The sequence below is a fragment of the Globicephala melas genome, chromosome 13 (assembly GCF_963455315.2).
Source record: "Globicephala melas chromosome 13, mGloMel1.2, whole genome shotgun sequence".
NCBI classification, from domain to species: Eukaryota; Metazoa; Chordata; class Mammalia; order Artiodactyla; family Delphinidae; genus Globicephala; species Globicephala melas.
Genome location: NC_083326.1, coordinates 68739858 through 68754630, shown reverse-complemented (window position 1 = coordinate 68754630; position 14773 = coordinate 68739858). Strand labels below are relative to the sequence as shown.

The window sequence follows — 14773 nt, the reverse complement described above, 5'->3', positions numbered from 1 at the left end:
TCGGTCTGGAATGTGCCCGGGGATGGAGGGTGGGTGTGCCTGACTCCTCGGGGCCACCAGACGAGGGGACAGGAGGAGGTATTTCCCAGTTGTAAGACGAGCAAACGGAGCCTAGGCTGGGGAGGAAGGAGCCACACGTCTGCCTGGATCCTGTCCCCCTTCCTCTTCCCCAGCACCCACTTCCATAAGCAGGGCCTGGGGGAGGTACACAGCGGAGCAGCCTCCCCCAGCAACTTTAGGACCAACCTTCCCCAAGTAATGGAGGGGAAGGGTTTTCTGAGAATGAATGTGCCAAGCCTGTTTTTAAGGGTAACAGGGCAGCATCATTAAACACCATTTCCCACAGAACAGAGTTGACTTTTCTATCTATTGTCTGTCACTGAAACTAAACAATGACAAAAATACCACGTCCGGAAGATGGGAAGATGGGAAGATGCGGGGTGGGGTTGGGAGGCCCTGTCAAGAATAAATGGCCAAGCACAGGGGCTGGGTCCCCACAAACCCTGCAGCACATTCTGCGGGACCACATGGTGCTCAGAGCCCCTTCTGACTGCTGAGAACAGATATAAACAGACACCATGTGCTGAGAACAATCATGGAAACCACGGGCGTGATCGCCTCTGATTTCCACATCTCCTGGCAGAAGAAGTCTGGCAACATGGCCAGGCCCAAACCCGCAGGGCCTGCCTGCCCCGTGCCTCGCAGATGGAGGGCCCAGTTCTGAGCTGAGGGCTGCCAGAGAGGAGGCCTGCTGGACCAACTGAATGTTTCTCTTCAGCCACGTGAGGAAACAGCATAGATTCTGCTTTGAATTTTGAATACCTTTTTGAACAAGACCACAGCTATGAGGTGTTTGTGAAGTAAACACGTTCCACTCCTCAACAACATGGCTCACCCACCCGGCACCAGCCCTTGGCCGTGGGCAACTTCAGCGCCACGCCCAGGGTGGCCCCTGCGGGCTCCTGTTTGCTGGCCACTGGGCCCGGGACGCCACGGCCCCGCTTCAGGGTTCACCTGCCTTTGGGGAACGACACCAGCAACCTCAGCTCACGTCAACTGGATTTACTTTGAGGGGAAGAGTAAAGTGAAAGTCATTTTGTTCCCAACTTTTAAACATATAAATGAATGGTATATTTTTTTGCCATTAAAACAATAAAATGTAAATGTTTGAAAATAGTATTTTTGGTGTTCCTCTGCTTCTCAAGGTTTAAGACACTTATTGTGGCATTGGTGGGATTGTCTTCTGCTCTGGAGGTCCTGGGGAGGTGTAGGGGCCAATTCAGAGAGACCACCACAAACTGAAGGATCATGAAGTGTGTCAGCAAAGCGGCCCTGCCGCAGGAGAGGCCTGGGTCTCAGCCTGTCGGGGAGGGTCTCCCACATGGGAGGGTCCACAGCGGGTCGCAGGTCATCGCACAGAGCTGAGCGGCAGACCAGGTGTCACAGGGAACATGCTCCCTCCACCCCCAGGCCCTCATGCCCCTCACAGGGCCCTGCGGTGGGACCACCGGGCACACACGCCACCGGCCCCTCATGCATCACAAGACGTTCAACCCACTCCTCAGACTGTCTCAAATGTGGACAGGGAGATGCCAGCACCACCACCGTCATCCCCTTGGTACCACTGAGGACACTGAGCTTCAGGGAGGGTAAGGAACCTGTCTCAGGCCACACAGCCTGATGTGGAGCTGGACCAAACCCAAGTCCTCCAATGACCAAATCTCAGGTCTTTCTGAACACACTGACTGCTCTTTCCTACAGTCTGGGATTTCATATGAGGGCCGTAAAATGGGTCACCCAGTATACACGACATCAGGAGGGGCCTGACATGTGCTCTGATGGCAAACTCTTCTGATGCTCCTGCTCCCAAGGCCACTTTAATGCCATAGTGAGGAGAGGCTGACTTGGCTCCGCCAGCGAGGCCCCCTCCCTGAGCCTCTCCGCACTGTCTTTCCCCAGCACCCCCCCCGCCCCCGTCCTCACACCCCACCGCCCCTGACTGCGCCCCCAGGCCCTCTGACAGGTGCCCGAGCCCCTACCTGCCCAGTTGGAGGGGTGTGAGAAGGCCTTGCTGCTCTGCACCACCTTCATGGCCTCACCCAGGGCCGCGCTGGCCTTCAGGCCATTCAGCAGGGACGAGTACAAGGCGTGCAGGAACATCTTGGAAGCAGCCACGGGCACAGGCCACAGAGACACGAGGACACACTGTGCGCCGGCCGCCAGGAAGGCCCGCGTCAGCGCGATGACCCCGTCGGCTGTGACCTTGCTGTTGGACTCCTGGGAGGAGCCGAGAACCACTAGCTTCACAGGCAGCCGCAGGTCCAGGACGTCGGCGGCTGTGAGCAGCAGCTCCTGCAGCGGCGGGCAGTCCGAGATGCTCTCGCCATCGCTGGTGTCATCCTGCACCCGCAGGGACTCAGGGATGGTGTAGGGGTGGCCGAAGGAGCTCTTGCTGCCAGCGGGGGTGCCTTCCACACTGGGCGTGAGGACCAAGGCCGACAGTTTCCAAGAGATGTGGGTGGCAAAGTGGACGCACTCGGCCTGGGTCAGGGCGCTCATGACCCGCTCTTTGGTGGCCACGCTGCCCACCAGCGGCTGGCAGCCCAGCAGCTCGGACACCATGTAGGCCTCCTCCTCGGCTGACGGCATCGGGCCCCACAGCCACCTGTCCATCACCGCCGATGGGAGCTTGGGGTTGCCGACTACAGCCGCCATGGACGTGGAGCTGGAGTAGGCGGGAGGGTTCTTCCGCAGGTGAGACTGGAGGGGAGGGAAGACAGCAGACCACCCATTAGGGCTTCTCTGGGGCAGGCAGACGCCAGCTCTCCAGCAGGGCTGCACCTAGCGTGGCTCCACCCGATCTCCTGATAACTCTGTTCACTCTACTTTTCAAGACCTTTCTGACACAGGTGCATGTCCGACTGAGAATCACACCTGCTGGTGACAAGCTCTTGAAAACAATGAGACCAGATAGATGGCAGGAAGACCCCTTGACGTTTGTCAAGCTGGAGGAGGGTGGGACAGGGCATGTAGGAGGTAAGGGTGTGCAGGGCAGGATCACCTGCCCTACATCTCCCTCCCACAGGCTCCCCTGTGAGCCCCTCAATCAGGGGGAATCCACTCCTGATGCAACAGGGGCTCTGAGGGGTGATTTTGTTTAAACTTGCAAAAAGCAAGTCGCAGGGGAGACAGGACCAAATTAAGTCCTTTAGAGGCACTACAACTGGAAAGATGAATAACATCACTGAATTATAACATCAGCATAAAGAAGCCCAACAAAGTTCTGATTTTCCCCTACGATGCCTTCTGATGTTTTTTGGGGAAAACATCACGTATCAAATTATTTCAAAATAATTTTTTGGTGTTTCCACCTGGTGATGCCTTAAACTGGGAAAGAGAAATGCCTCTCGGGTGCCTGTCGGGAGGCGGGACTCTTCCACTCTCTGGTTCATCTGTGCCTCCCAGGGTGCCCTGGCAGCTGGAGAGGTGAGTCGACCCTCCGTGCCGGACGGCACACAGCAGGCTCATGGATGGGATTCACAGTCAACCATGGACATGAGGAAAACTTGGAGAAAATCATTTCTTTCACCTTGAACTGATTCTGTCCCATGAGAAGTACAATTCAGCAACAAAAACAGTCATAACTAAGATCTCCAAAACCCGTGAGGCAGAAACTGACCTGGCTGGAACCATGCCAATGACCAAGGTCAACGGAGGCCAAGGCAGGTCCCGTGGGGGCCGCCCACGCCCAGGTCTGGGGCAGGAGTGTCGGGGCAGGAGGGAGCCCAGGTCTCAGGGTATCTGGGCGAGTTTAGAGAAGGGAGGGCTCAGGGCTGGCTCTGAAGGCCCTCTAGGTAGGTGGGCAGCGCCAGGGGTGGCTGTGGGCTAAGCCCTGACCTGCGGCGGGCCACTGTCACCCCCTTGAGTCCACAGAGTTCATCCCACACTGATTTTTGCTGAATGAGACCCAAGTCCTGAAAGCCACCCATTTGTTTTCGGTTCTTTGTCGGCCTGTGGGGCCCCTGCCCACTTGACGCTAATCCCATCTGTCTGCCCTCCGTGCCTGCGGCCCCTCTGCTGGGCACACTCGGCGCCCACTCAGCGGTCAGCTTGGCGGGTGAGCGCGGCCCCCAGGGCGTGACCCGCTTCCTCAGACAGGCGGCATGGCCTCCAGCCTGACTCAGTGCTGGGAGTCGCTCCCAACCCTGGTGTCACAGCAAAGCAACGCAGAGAGAAATGACACACATGGTGGCCTCCTGGGGTGGCAAAGGGTTCGGGAGGCTGTCCCCCTGCCTTCGGACGGATCTGCTCCAAAGTCACCCCACCAGCCGCAAACTAGGGAGTCCACACCTCCTCCTGCGGATGCCAGTCCAGCCAGAGGGACGGCGCCCCAAACACCCAGGCGGGCCTGACTTACCTTGGCCTGAGGACCGAGGGAGCGGATGGAAGGGACGGCGATGAGGGCGAAGCGCTCGTACAGGTACTCATTGGAGGAGCTTCCCTTCAGGAGGGCGAACGGGATGAGGTAGAGCTCCCCCTCAAGAACCAGGACCAGTTGCCGGTGCCGGCCCACAGGGCCGCTGGAGTGCATCAGGCCCTGCGGGGTGAGTGGAGCGGCTGACACACCCAGCGGGGGGGACGCCTGGGGAGGACCAGGCACCCCCGCCCCCAGGGGGGCCGCTCAGGGAGTGGGGGCGATGGGCGGGGCTCCCTCCCACCTGCCTCACAGGCGCCACCCGAGGAGGAGGGTAGAGGAGCAGGGCCAGGAGGGAGACTGCTGTCACCCGTCACAAAGGGTGTCCCACAAAGACAAGGATCAGCCCGGGTCATCCAGATGTTTCTACAGATGGCAGGGGATTCATGCAAAGGGCAGCTGTCCCAGAAAGCACTGAGTCATGGTGCACCCGATGGACCAGGGCAGGATATGCTGCGTTGGCACAGGGACCCTACGGGCAGTGTAGGAATGACCCTGTCACACAGGCAGTGAGGTCTCAACCAAAGTGGGACGTGCTGTCCATTTCAGTGGACAGGAGGCGAGAGAACTGGCGTGCAGACAGAAGCTTTGGGAACCAGGATGACATCCCCGGAGGAGAAGGGTTCCGGATTCCAGGACCTCAAGTCACCTCAGGCCTCTGTGTCCCTCCCCCGAGGACAGGATGGCCCCATGGCCCCAGGCTCTGCAGGGGCTGTCCCCCCTCGCTCCCCCGGTGCTGACAGGGAATCTGACACTGATGGGACCCCCATCACTCCTGAAAGGCCCAGGCGGGGACCTGAGGGAAGGGTGAGTGCATGCGGACCCAGAGCAGACAGACAGCCCTCACGCTCCAACAGAATTGCTCATGGAGACTAAGGCCGGATGAATCCGGATAACGCAAGTGGCAATGACTGTGAAAACCAGACTAGACATAGGCTAAGTGTGAATAAAGAGATGAAGCGGCCACAGGAGCCTGCGGGGAGAATGTGCAGGGCCCACAGACCGCGGGCACCAGGTGCCAGGTGCTGGGCAGCCCTGAGCCCTGGGGTGCTGGCTCGGGGGAGGGTCACAGCCGGGTCCCCCCCCAACATCCCTCTGTTGCCCAAGCCACTGCGCTCTGGAGGAGCGAGTGTCCACGGCCGCGCTGCTGTGGGCACTGGGCTGAGGGTGCAGAGGGCATTCAGCTAACCCAAAGGGACACGCGCCTGGTGGGACATTCTGTCTGTACAAACCCCCTGTGGCTTTCTTTCTTTTTTTAAAATTCTAGATGCATCTAAAGAAAGCAGAAGTAAAAATTACTGGGCCAACTGTTTCTTTTTTTCTTTAAGAGCTACTTTCCAAGAAAAGGTAAAAGTATCGCTGTACAACCCAGGAAGGAAGAAGTAGGGTGTGCACAGTGACCACTCCAGGGGTCAACTCCTGGGCTCCGTGTCCCCACCGTGGGCCGCACCGAGGCCCCTGCCTGGCCTGGCACAGGGAGGAGGCTCTGGAAGGCCCTCTGGAGGGCAGACTGCTGGCTGCTGCAGTGCACCTAGAGGCCCTGGGGGCCGGGCCGGAGCAGCTGGGCTGATGGTACCCTGACCTCAGGGATGGGTCAGCAGCTGTGACAGTGACAACTGCTCGCTGCCCAGCCAGAGCACTGCTGCTCGGCACGTGGGCAATGGGGGGGGCTCAGGCCACCTGCCATGGGCAGAACCAGACCCATCCTCGCCTGATCCGGGGTCACCAGGCATCACTGGACGGGGTGGCAGCCCTACCCCTGCAGACCTTCCCTGGACTCCACCTGCCAGGGCGCCAACCCTGATAAGTCTCTGTCAGGTGTCATTCCAGAGGTCACGGGCTTCACGGGGACACAGCACTCTCAGACAAGTCCCCAGTCACGACAGCACCTGTCACATGAAGTGAAGGTAGTTGAGGGGTGCTGGGCCAGGTAAGAGGCTGGACGCCGCTTAGAGAAAAGGTCCACAGGCAGCGTGCCTTTGAAGGGACTCTGCTAACTCCGCCCACAAGACTGTCTTGTCTGAGGCACAAGCCTTAAGAGGGTGATGTCACGTCCTGGGAAGAGCTCAGGTGTCTTCTGCGACGACTGATTTCTGATCTCTCCATCAGCCACTAGTGTCTAAGGTGGGGGACTGGGTGATGGGGAGCCACGTCAGTTCAGGACTCAGTCCCTGCTCGAGAGCTCACGATGATGCAATGTCTCAGAAAATAAAACGTGCACAAGAAACCACTACTGAGTGAGACCACGGAAGTGTAAAACGCCAGCCCCAGAGGGTGGGACACGATGCTGGGCCCGCCCCCCCGCCCCAGCTGCTGCTCTGCACGTGAGGGTGGGGAGGCCCCACCTGGGCAGACGAGGCCCATGGGGTACACGGAGGGCAAGGCTGGAGAGGGACTCGGGAGCCAGATGGTGGAGGCCTGAGGCTGAGCGGGAGTGTGGCTCTCGCAGGCTGTGGGGACCTGCATCCTCTGCTGCGGAACCTCTGATGAAGCCTTGAAAGGCAGCCTGCACCAACGAGACGGGCTGCTCGCGGTAATTCAGGCGAGGAAACGCAGCGGAGAAAAGGGGACAGGACTTGCCAGGACTTGGTGAAGAGTAGCCTTAGCAGCGAGGAGAGGGAAACGCCTCTGAAACTCTAGCCTGGGAGCTTGCGAGCCCGTCTCTGAACCGTGTACCCGAATTCATAGGTCCAGATCCTCCCGGGACAGCACCTCGCCGCAGGTTCTGGCCTGGCACGCACAGCCCTGGGTGAGGGCTCCAAACGGGACCCTTATCCAGCAGAGGGGAAGGAGGTGGGTGGTGGCAGACAGGCTGCATGGCAGACGGGCATCTCTGGTTAAAGGCAGCGGGAACACTGACCGAACGTGTTGGAACAGGGGCCCTGAAAGCTGTCCTCTGCATCCTGCCTCCAGGACACACGAGCGTCACCCTGGCACGGAAGGATCAGCCATAATCCAACGTGAACTTAAACACAGAGAGCACAGTCATGTCTATGCAAGCTACACCTCGTCTGTTAGACGGAGAAGAGAGAATTCAAGGAAGCGCTATTCTGCGCCTCCGTCTGCCAGTCTGGGAAGGGCTCGCTGGCTTCTGAAGCCCTGGGTTTGAAGGACAAAAGGGCTCCGCATCGCCCCCACACCCGCCACGAGTACAGTCCAACAAATGCCAGCAAGGACCCCGACTCTCTGACCCCTACAGTTTCCAGAAAGGTGTCTTCTGAAATAGAAAACACCGGGCCAAGTGCCCTAAAATCTGTTTATTCCCCCAGGAAGCGTGACCCTGCCTCTCGCAGCAAACACGGCTGGAGCGCTCGCGGCGCCAGGCCGGCCGGGCTGGAGGGGAGGCGGGCAGCGAGAGGACGAAAACGGGCGAAGCCCAGGCTTTGCAGAGAGAGGGCTCCTCTCCACAGGGGGCTCCAGGCGGCTGTTATCAGCTCCCACCTCAGCTCCCAACGCCCTGTCCTCACCTGCTCTTCACACGCTGCTTCCTGCAGCCGGTTCTCCCGAGCGAGCGACACGTGCTGCCCTGAGGCGTGCGTGCGTGCGTGTGCGTGCGTGCGCACGCAGGCGTGCGCACGCGTACTAAACCGCAGCCCCGCCGTGGCCCTGCCATCTGTGGCTCCTGGCCTCCTCCCAGCCGCACTCGGGGGTGGCCCGGCTGACCAGGGAACAGCCCGCTCCCGGGGAGTGGGTGGAGGGGGAACCACACCTCATCAGTGTCCGTCCTTCCTGGGTTTCGCTCCCTCAGCCCAGGAGAACCACACAGTCTCCCGTATCTCACAGTTACCCCTTCACCACAGGGAACAGTCTTGATACTGATCTCCCCTAGTTAACCTACCTGTGCTTTCTAGCTCCGGACCAGACCCAGGCCCTCTGTTGAGCGGGGTTTGGAAGGTTGGAAAGCCTTGCCCAGTGACCAGGAAGGGAAGGCACATTCCGGGAGAGGCCTTCGCCACGGGGTCTGGGCCCGTGTGCTGGGTCGGGAGCTCTGGGGGACCCGGAACTGCTAGATGATGGGGTGTGTGGTTAGGGGAGAGGTGGAGGGGGTTCTGAGAACATCGACAAGACTCTCACCTCCCTGCCCCTCAGTTCCCGAACCCACGGGACAGCACTGACGCTGCGACCTCACAGGCAGCGTGTGGGGCTCTAGGCGGGCCCTCAGCACATACATGTCAAACATGAATTCTCAACTGCCTCCAGGTGCTTTAAGTAAGAGGAACACAGGTCCTATTATTCATACTATTCTTTCCTGCTGGGTCTCGATCATTTTTCTAGTACAACTCATTCCCTTTCCCTCCTGTGTTTGTAAACATGGCCAAAACACGTAAATGGCCTCTTTGGAGCATCCAGCTCCACATGGAACCCAGGGACTCAGGGATACCGCCATCACCACGGTCCTCCTCACCTGCACGTCTCCACCACCATCATCCACAGCTCTTCACTGAGTATCCACCACACCTGACACCTGTGAAACCCACCGCCGAGCAGTTACCCTGACGTCCAATTTCCGAGTCGGCAGTTCCCCCAGGCAACCCCCACGGGTCCCAAGTGTTTGCTGGGTGGTGAACCCTGATTCAATCACCATTTTGGTCAATGGGATCTCCCGTATACACTCATGGTGACCTGGGGGGTGCTGAACCGTTTGGAAAGCACCATTATCAAACATGATGTTGCATGTGTCCCAACTTTGGCTTAAGCACTACGTGCTCTGTGCACAGCACCAGGGTCCAGAGGAGCAGCCTGCAGCCCCCATATGCGGGGAGTTCCGTTTTCACGGAAGGACAGGAGGCCTCTCAGAGCCTTGCAGCATCACAGGCCAGAGAATGAACACCCCTGGTCACCACGGGGGAGGGCAAGAAAACTCCTGGGTCCATGAACTTTCCAGCAGTTTAGATCTGGGATGAAATGGACTTCACTATGTACAACAAGGATTCCAGAAGCAAAGAGCTGACTGCTGGGAATCTGGATACCCCAGAACCCTGTACAGGGCTTAGGATTTTTTTCCTGACTTATATTTTTGATTGAGTGAATTGATCAAGAACTTTTTAAGGTAGAGAAACCTTTTATGTGACGCTTCTGAGAAATATTGGTGTCATGGATGGTTGTATCAGTCTCAGTAAATATCAAAGCTGTTCAGAAAAAAACCCTGAAACCATGACTAAAAGCTACCAGGATTGTAGACACTGTATTCCAACCAGAAACACAGGGTCCAAATTCGACCCACTCAACTGTCCTCTCTGAACAACAAAAAACAAACCACTGGTTTGCCTGGAGATTCTGAGAAGGGGCAAACCAGAGGAATCTGGCTACGGGAGATGCATGACCAGTGGCCAACCAGAGCCGGAGGGGCCTACCGGCCACCCAGCGTCCAGTCTCAAAGAGGCCTCTCTGTAACCGAAATGGTGAAAACAAGCCCACACACCCTCAGTGGAAGGCGTGCCTTGGCTCCCCCAGAACCTACAGGGGTCAGGCTGAGACGGGGGCAGTTGAACATCAGCTCGAATCGACCCAAGGGGCCCTGACCCAGGTGAGAACACTGCTTGCCTGGCAGGAGCTCGCTGATTGGTCTGGCGCTCTCACCACTGCTTCAGCAGTCCAGACAGCTTGTGAGTCGTTGCCTCCGTTTTTCCTTCTCCTAATCAGCTGTGGTGACACTTGTGGTCCTTGGGTGACGTCTGTCCTATCCATGTGAATGTTACCACAAAGTCCCAAACAGAAATCAGACAGCCTGGAGGTGCCCATCTCGCGGGCCTTGTCCCCCCTCCACACTCTGGAGTCAAGGTCGGACTGTTGTGTGACGAGCCTTCGAAGATGACCTCCAAAGCCTCCAGTCTACTTACAAACCAGGCACCTGACCAGTTGGTCTCATCTACCGGGTAAGGATAAGCTAGGTTATCACACCGCTTTACAAGAGTCCCTTTCCCCCAGAGCAGACATCACAGTCACGACCTGCCAAAGCCAAGCTCTCCTCCTGGTCAAGCCCCTGGCAAAGCCAGAGCCCTACCTCGAGTTTTCAGAGGAGAGGTCCTGGGCCATCCTGGAGATCTGGTGTCTAGGAAGGCAGTTTACCAACCTAACCGATGTGAACGGCAAGTTTTAAGTCAGTTTCTGGGGTCCTGAACCAAATAACTCCGCTTAGCCTGGAGGCTTCTTTAGTCAAGAGCAGAGGTGGACGAGGGGGACTGTTCCTTCTGACCAGAGTCGTTCACTCCTCCTACCTGTCCTATCATCTTGGCTTTGACGACTGTAAACTTAGCAAACAGGGAATTTAAATAAATGGAAACAATTATAAGGATGACAGAGACTATAACTAGAACAAGCCCAGGGACTTGTTAATTCACATTTAAAGAGTGATTTGACCAAATCCTAGGGAATCTTAGACTCTACACCTGGGTCCTTAATGCTAGCAGCTTCTGGCTTTGGATGAGGCCCCGTCTGCACACTGAGGGGTAATTCGGGGCCTGCGCTTCACGTGGAGCAGCCCTGGGGGCGCGTGGTTCTGCGTGTCCCTGTGGCGAGTCCAGGCCTGGGCACGAGTTACTACCCTTCACTCCACGGTGACGAAGAACGAATGCCACGGACACAAACCGGGTCCCGGTCCCTCTCACACTAGCACGTGCCACTTTGGTGACATTTTCTCCTTTGGGTCTGAGACAGGATTTGACTTAATGTTTGATGATGGCTCATGGCAGATGGAACGGGGCCTCCTCAATGATAACTGGACGTGCTCACCCGTCCTGACAGCAAAGGACAGCGTGCTTCAATGAAAGAGCCAAGGCAGTGTTTCCCTTCAGCTAAATTAAATCAAGTCCTGGTGCAAGCCTGCGGTAAAATATTATTCTGTTCCACTTTTCATACCGTCTGACCTAGTCCCTTAGCAACAGGACTGAGGCTAAACAAAGGCAGTTGTTCAAATAATTATACGTCCCATGTGAAGAGGCTAATCGTTTTAGTCTTGAAGTGTCATTAATTCATAATCTTGGACTTTTGGTTTTGATTTGTATTTTCACTGAAAATGTGAAGAAGGCCTGGCTCTGTCTGGCAGCTGACAGCGGCGCGAGTGGCGGACGGTGCCGTGTCGCCCTCTAGTGGCCTCCGGAGCAGGGCGGGAAGCAGCAGTGGTAGTCCTCCGCCAGGCAGTGCGCTGAGCGGGAGCACAGTCCATGAGCATCATACCCGGCAAACCGCCCCCGCCCCCACTGTGCCCGGTGTGCGCCCGGCTGTGCCTGGCACGTGTCAATAAACACGTGAATGGGGAAGGAACTCCTGATTAGATCCCAGCTCTTCGGTGAAGTGGTTTTACTGAACCGCAGTGAGTCCCATTAGTCAGCCAAGGGAAAGCTCTTGCCCTGATCATTTACTTTAACGACCTCTGAAAGGTTTTACTCCACATCTCTCGTGAGGCAGCCTAACTCCTTCACTGTGTTCAAACTCCTCAGTCACAAAAGGACTAAATATCAGGAACTAAATGCTTTCAAACTAAATGCCTCACTTCAAGATGAGACGTACCCCTGAGGGTCACACCCGTTCACACATGCAGTTCCCAAGCACAGAGGGCCCGCTGCAGCCTCAGGACGCCGGCACGCACGTCGGGGGGCCGGGGTTTCCTTCCTTAGTCAACTGTATAAAGACATGACTTCGATCACAGTTCTAACTCGTTTGGGGCTCGAGTCCATAAATCTTCCCCCTCCCAGCACCCCTGGAGGAGCACAGATGTCCAGACACAAGCAATCACTAATCCCACGGGCATGTTTATGTTCTTTAAGTCATAGGGGAAAGTCCTCAGAGAGAAAAACTGTCTAAGAAACACAGGACAGAGTTTATGAACTCATGGGACCCCTTCAAGGATGACTCGTGGCTGTAGCAGCCTCTCTCCTGGGTGGAAACGCTGCAATGGAGGGAGGGAGGGGTTGCCTCTCTCCGCCCCCAGCCTCTTCCAGCTGCTCTCCACCCTGAGGATTTCTGTCTTTGATACAAGGGAAGAGCCCCTTCCCTGGCCAAAAGGGGCGGGTGTCAACCAGCGAAACAAACAACGCTCAGGTGTGGGTCCCCTGCAGGCACTTCGCTGGACTTGGGACCTACCCAGAAGTAAGCCGGAACCAGCACCCGGCTGGTTGACAGCATCGGGGGCTCACAGACTCAAAGCGCCTCCAGGGCAGGCCCAGCCCCTTCCTTCTGCTTGATAACCTCTTGGAAAGCTCCCAGCTGCCGCAAAAGAGCGGCCACAGAAAACCCATTAGCTGACTTTTGCCTTGGGTCTTCTGTTTTGTATCCAGACTAGACCCAAAAAACAAATGCAGCTTTGGACCACGTACCATCTATAAATTTTATTGAGTGCCAACATGCACCAGGCCCCGTAACAGCTGCTAAGGACACAGAGATGGCTCTGCTCAGTGGCATCGTCCTCAATTTCTAATGAGGACACAGGTACTCAAGGAGGGGTACCAGCTTGGCCAAGGTCACCTAGCCAGGAAAAGGCAGTGCTAGACATGAGTCTAGGCTTCCAGCTCCTAGAGGCTCTATGCTTCCCTCCACCCCCGTGTCCCTGAGCGAGGGAAGTCCAGAGGGCGCCACCAGGCAGTGCAGCCTCCTGAAAAATATTAGGCAAGTTGACACACATCCTGGGAAGGCCAGGCCAGGAGATGCACTGGCATTTCCTGAGGGTGAAGGGATCACTGTCAAGGTGAGGACACCTTGAGGATGCACCCCTGTCAGTCGGCTAAAGTGCAAGAGAGCTGCTGATGGGCCACTCCAACACCTGTGAGACGAATCTCCCACCTGGCTGTGGGGAGCTGCTAGGAGGGACACACAGGCTGGCTCCCTGAGGGCCCATCAATCCCCACCCTTCCCAGCTGAGAGATGGGCCCCCCAGGAGCACAGCCTCCACTTGCTGCAGGGGCCTGTTATGAACTGGATGCTTGTGTCCCCCCCAAATTTATATGTTCATGCCCTAGGCCCCCAGTGTGATGGTATTTGGAGGTAGGACCTTGGGGAGATAATTCAGTTTAGATGAGATCATGAGGGCAGGACCTCCATGATGGGATTAGTGTCCTTAGAAGAAGAGGAAGAGACCTGAGTGTGCTCACTCTCCCTGTCTCTCTGTCTCTGTCTTTCTCTCCATCACGTGAGGACACGTGCGAAAGTAGCTGTTTTCAAGCCAGGAAGAGGTCTCCCACCAAGAATCTGGGATTTCCAGCCTCCAGAACTGTGAGAAATAAATGTTGGTTGTTTAAGCCCCAGTCGGCAGCATTTTGTTACAGCAGCCAGAGCTGACTAATACCCAGTCGCATACACAAGCATCTGATGGGCTCACCGTTCAGATTCACAAGATCCCTGAGCCCTTTGGCAGCCCTCCCCCAACATCCTCCCGCCAGTTACAGAGCCACGTCTGGATTGAAAAGTGATGTGCAAAGACTAGGGCCACAGAAACCTGTCAGTAGCCGCGCTCAACCTTCTCGAGAAATCACAAGTGCAAGGGTGTCTCTGCCACTGGACCCTGTGGTGGAGTGAGTCCTGACAAGGGCAGAGGCCAAGGGTCTGTTCTCAACAGGAAGCGGCCCTGGGCTTGAAGCTGCTCAGGCGAGACCCTCAGATGAGCAGTGGGTGGGGGAGCGCTGACTGCTGAGGAGATGGGGGAGATGCGGGCAGCCCTGCGCCACCAGGCCTCCCCAAGTCTGACGAGCAAGGTGGGAAGAAGCAGCATCTCATTTGCACCTGAGGTCACAGAGGCCAAACTGACCGGCCGGCCAGTAAGGAGCCGGGCTGGGACCTGAACCCGGATCTGCCTGCCCACTTGGAGCTCAGGGCCCATCCACTAACCAGCAGCCAACCCAGAACACACGTCCACTTGGGCTTCTGGACGCTGACCGAGAAGTTGGACAGAGAAGCCCCATGTCTGGAAAACCTCTTCTGTCTCAGGAGCCTGTTTTTTCTCTGGGGGGTGTGGGGGTGCTGAGCGGGAAGTGATGCGTCCTGACGCCAAGGAGCCCTGGGCCAGGCACTTACCCCTTCCATGGGTGCCACGAGCAGGTCGTACAGAGCGCGGAGCGGCGGCCTGACGAACGAGCTCTGCCTCCTGGGAAGAGAGGAGGTCCCGTCCTTGACGGGCGACGTGGCGTTGCCGACCAGGCTGGTCATGCTCTGGCAGCTCCTGGGGAGAGAAGGACAGGGGTGACGTCGGGCACAGGCTCCGTTCCTGTTCCTGGAGAAGGGAGCTGGGAGGCCACCCAGCAGGACGTGCGGGCCTCCCTCCCTCTGGCCTCGCCCCCTCCCCCTCAGGCACTGTTCACAGCACAGTGA

General features: G+C 57.2%; 1 protein-coding gene across 3 annotated transcripts in view; it reads right to left on the bottom strand.

Moving 5' to 3' along the window:
- Window positions 1-14773, bottom strand: part of TTC28 (tetratricopeptide repeat domain 28) — a 599721-nt gene that overhangs the window by 16492 nt on the left and 568456 nt on the right. For all 3 annotated transcript variants that reach the window (XM_030860704.2, XM_030860705.2, XM_030860706.2), the window contains 3 exons: window positions 14480-14624; window positions 4418-4597; window positions 2040-2760 (listed from right to left, as the gene is read on the bottom strand). In XM_030860704.2, the coding sequence (XP_030716564.1) occupies window positions 2040-2760; window positions 4418-4597; window positions 14480-14624 (1046 nt within the window). The remainder of the gene's footprint in view (window positions 1-2039; window positions 2761-4417; window positions 4598-14479; window positions 14625-14773) is intronic.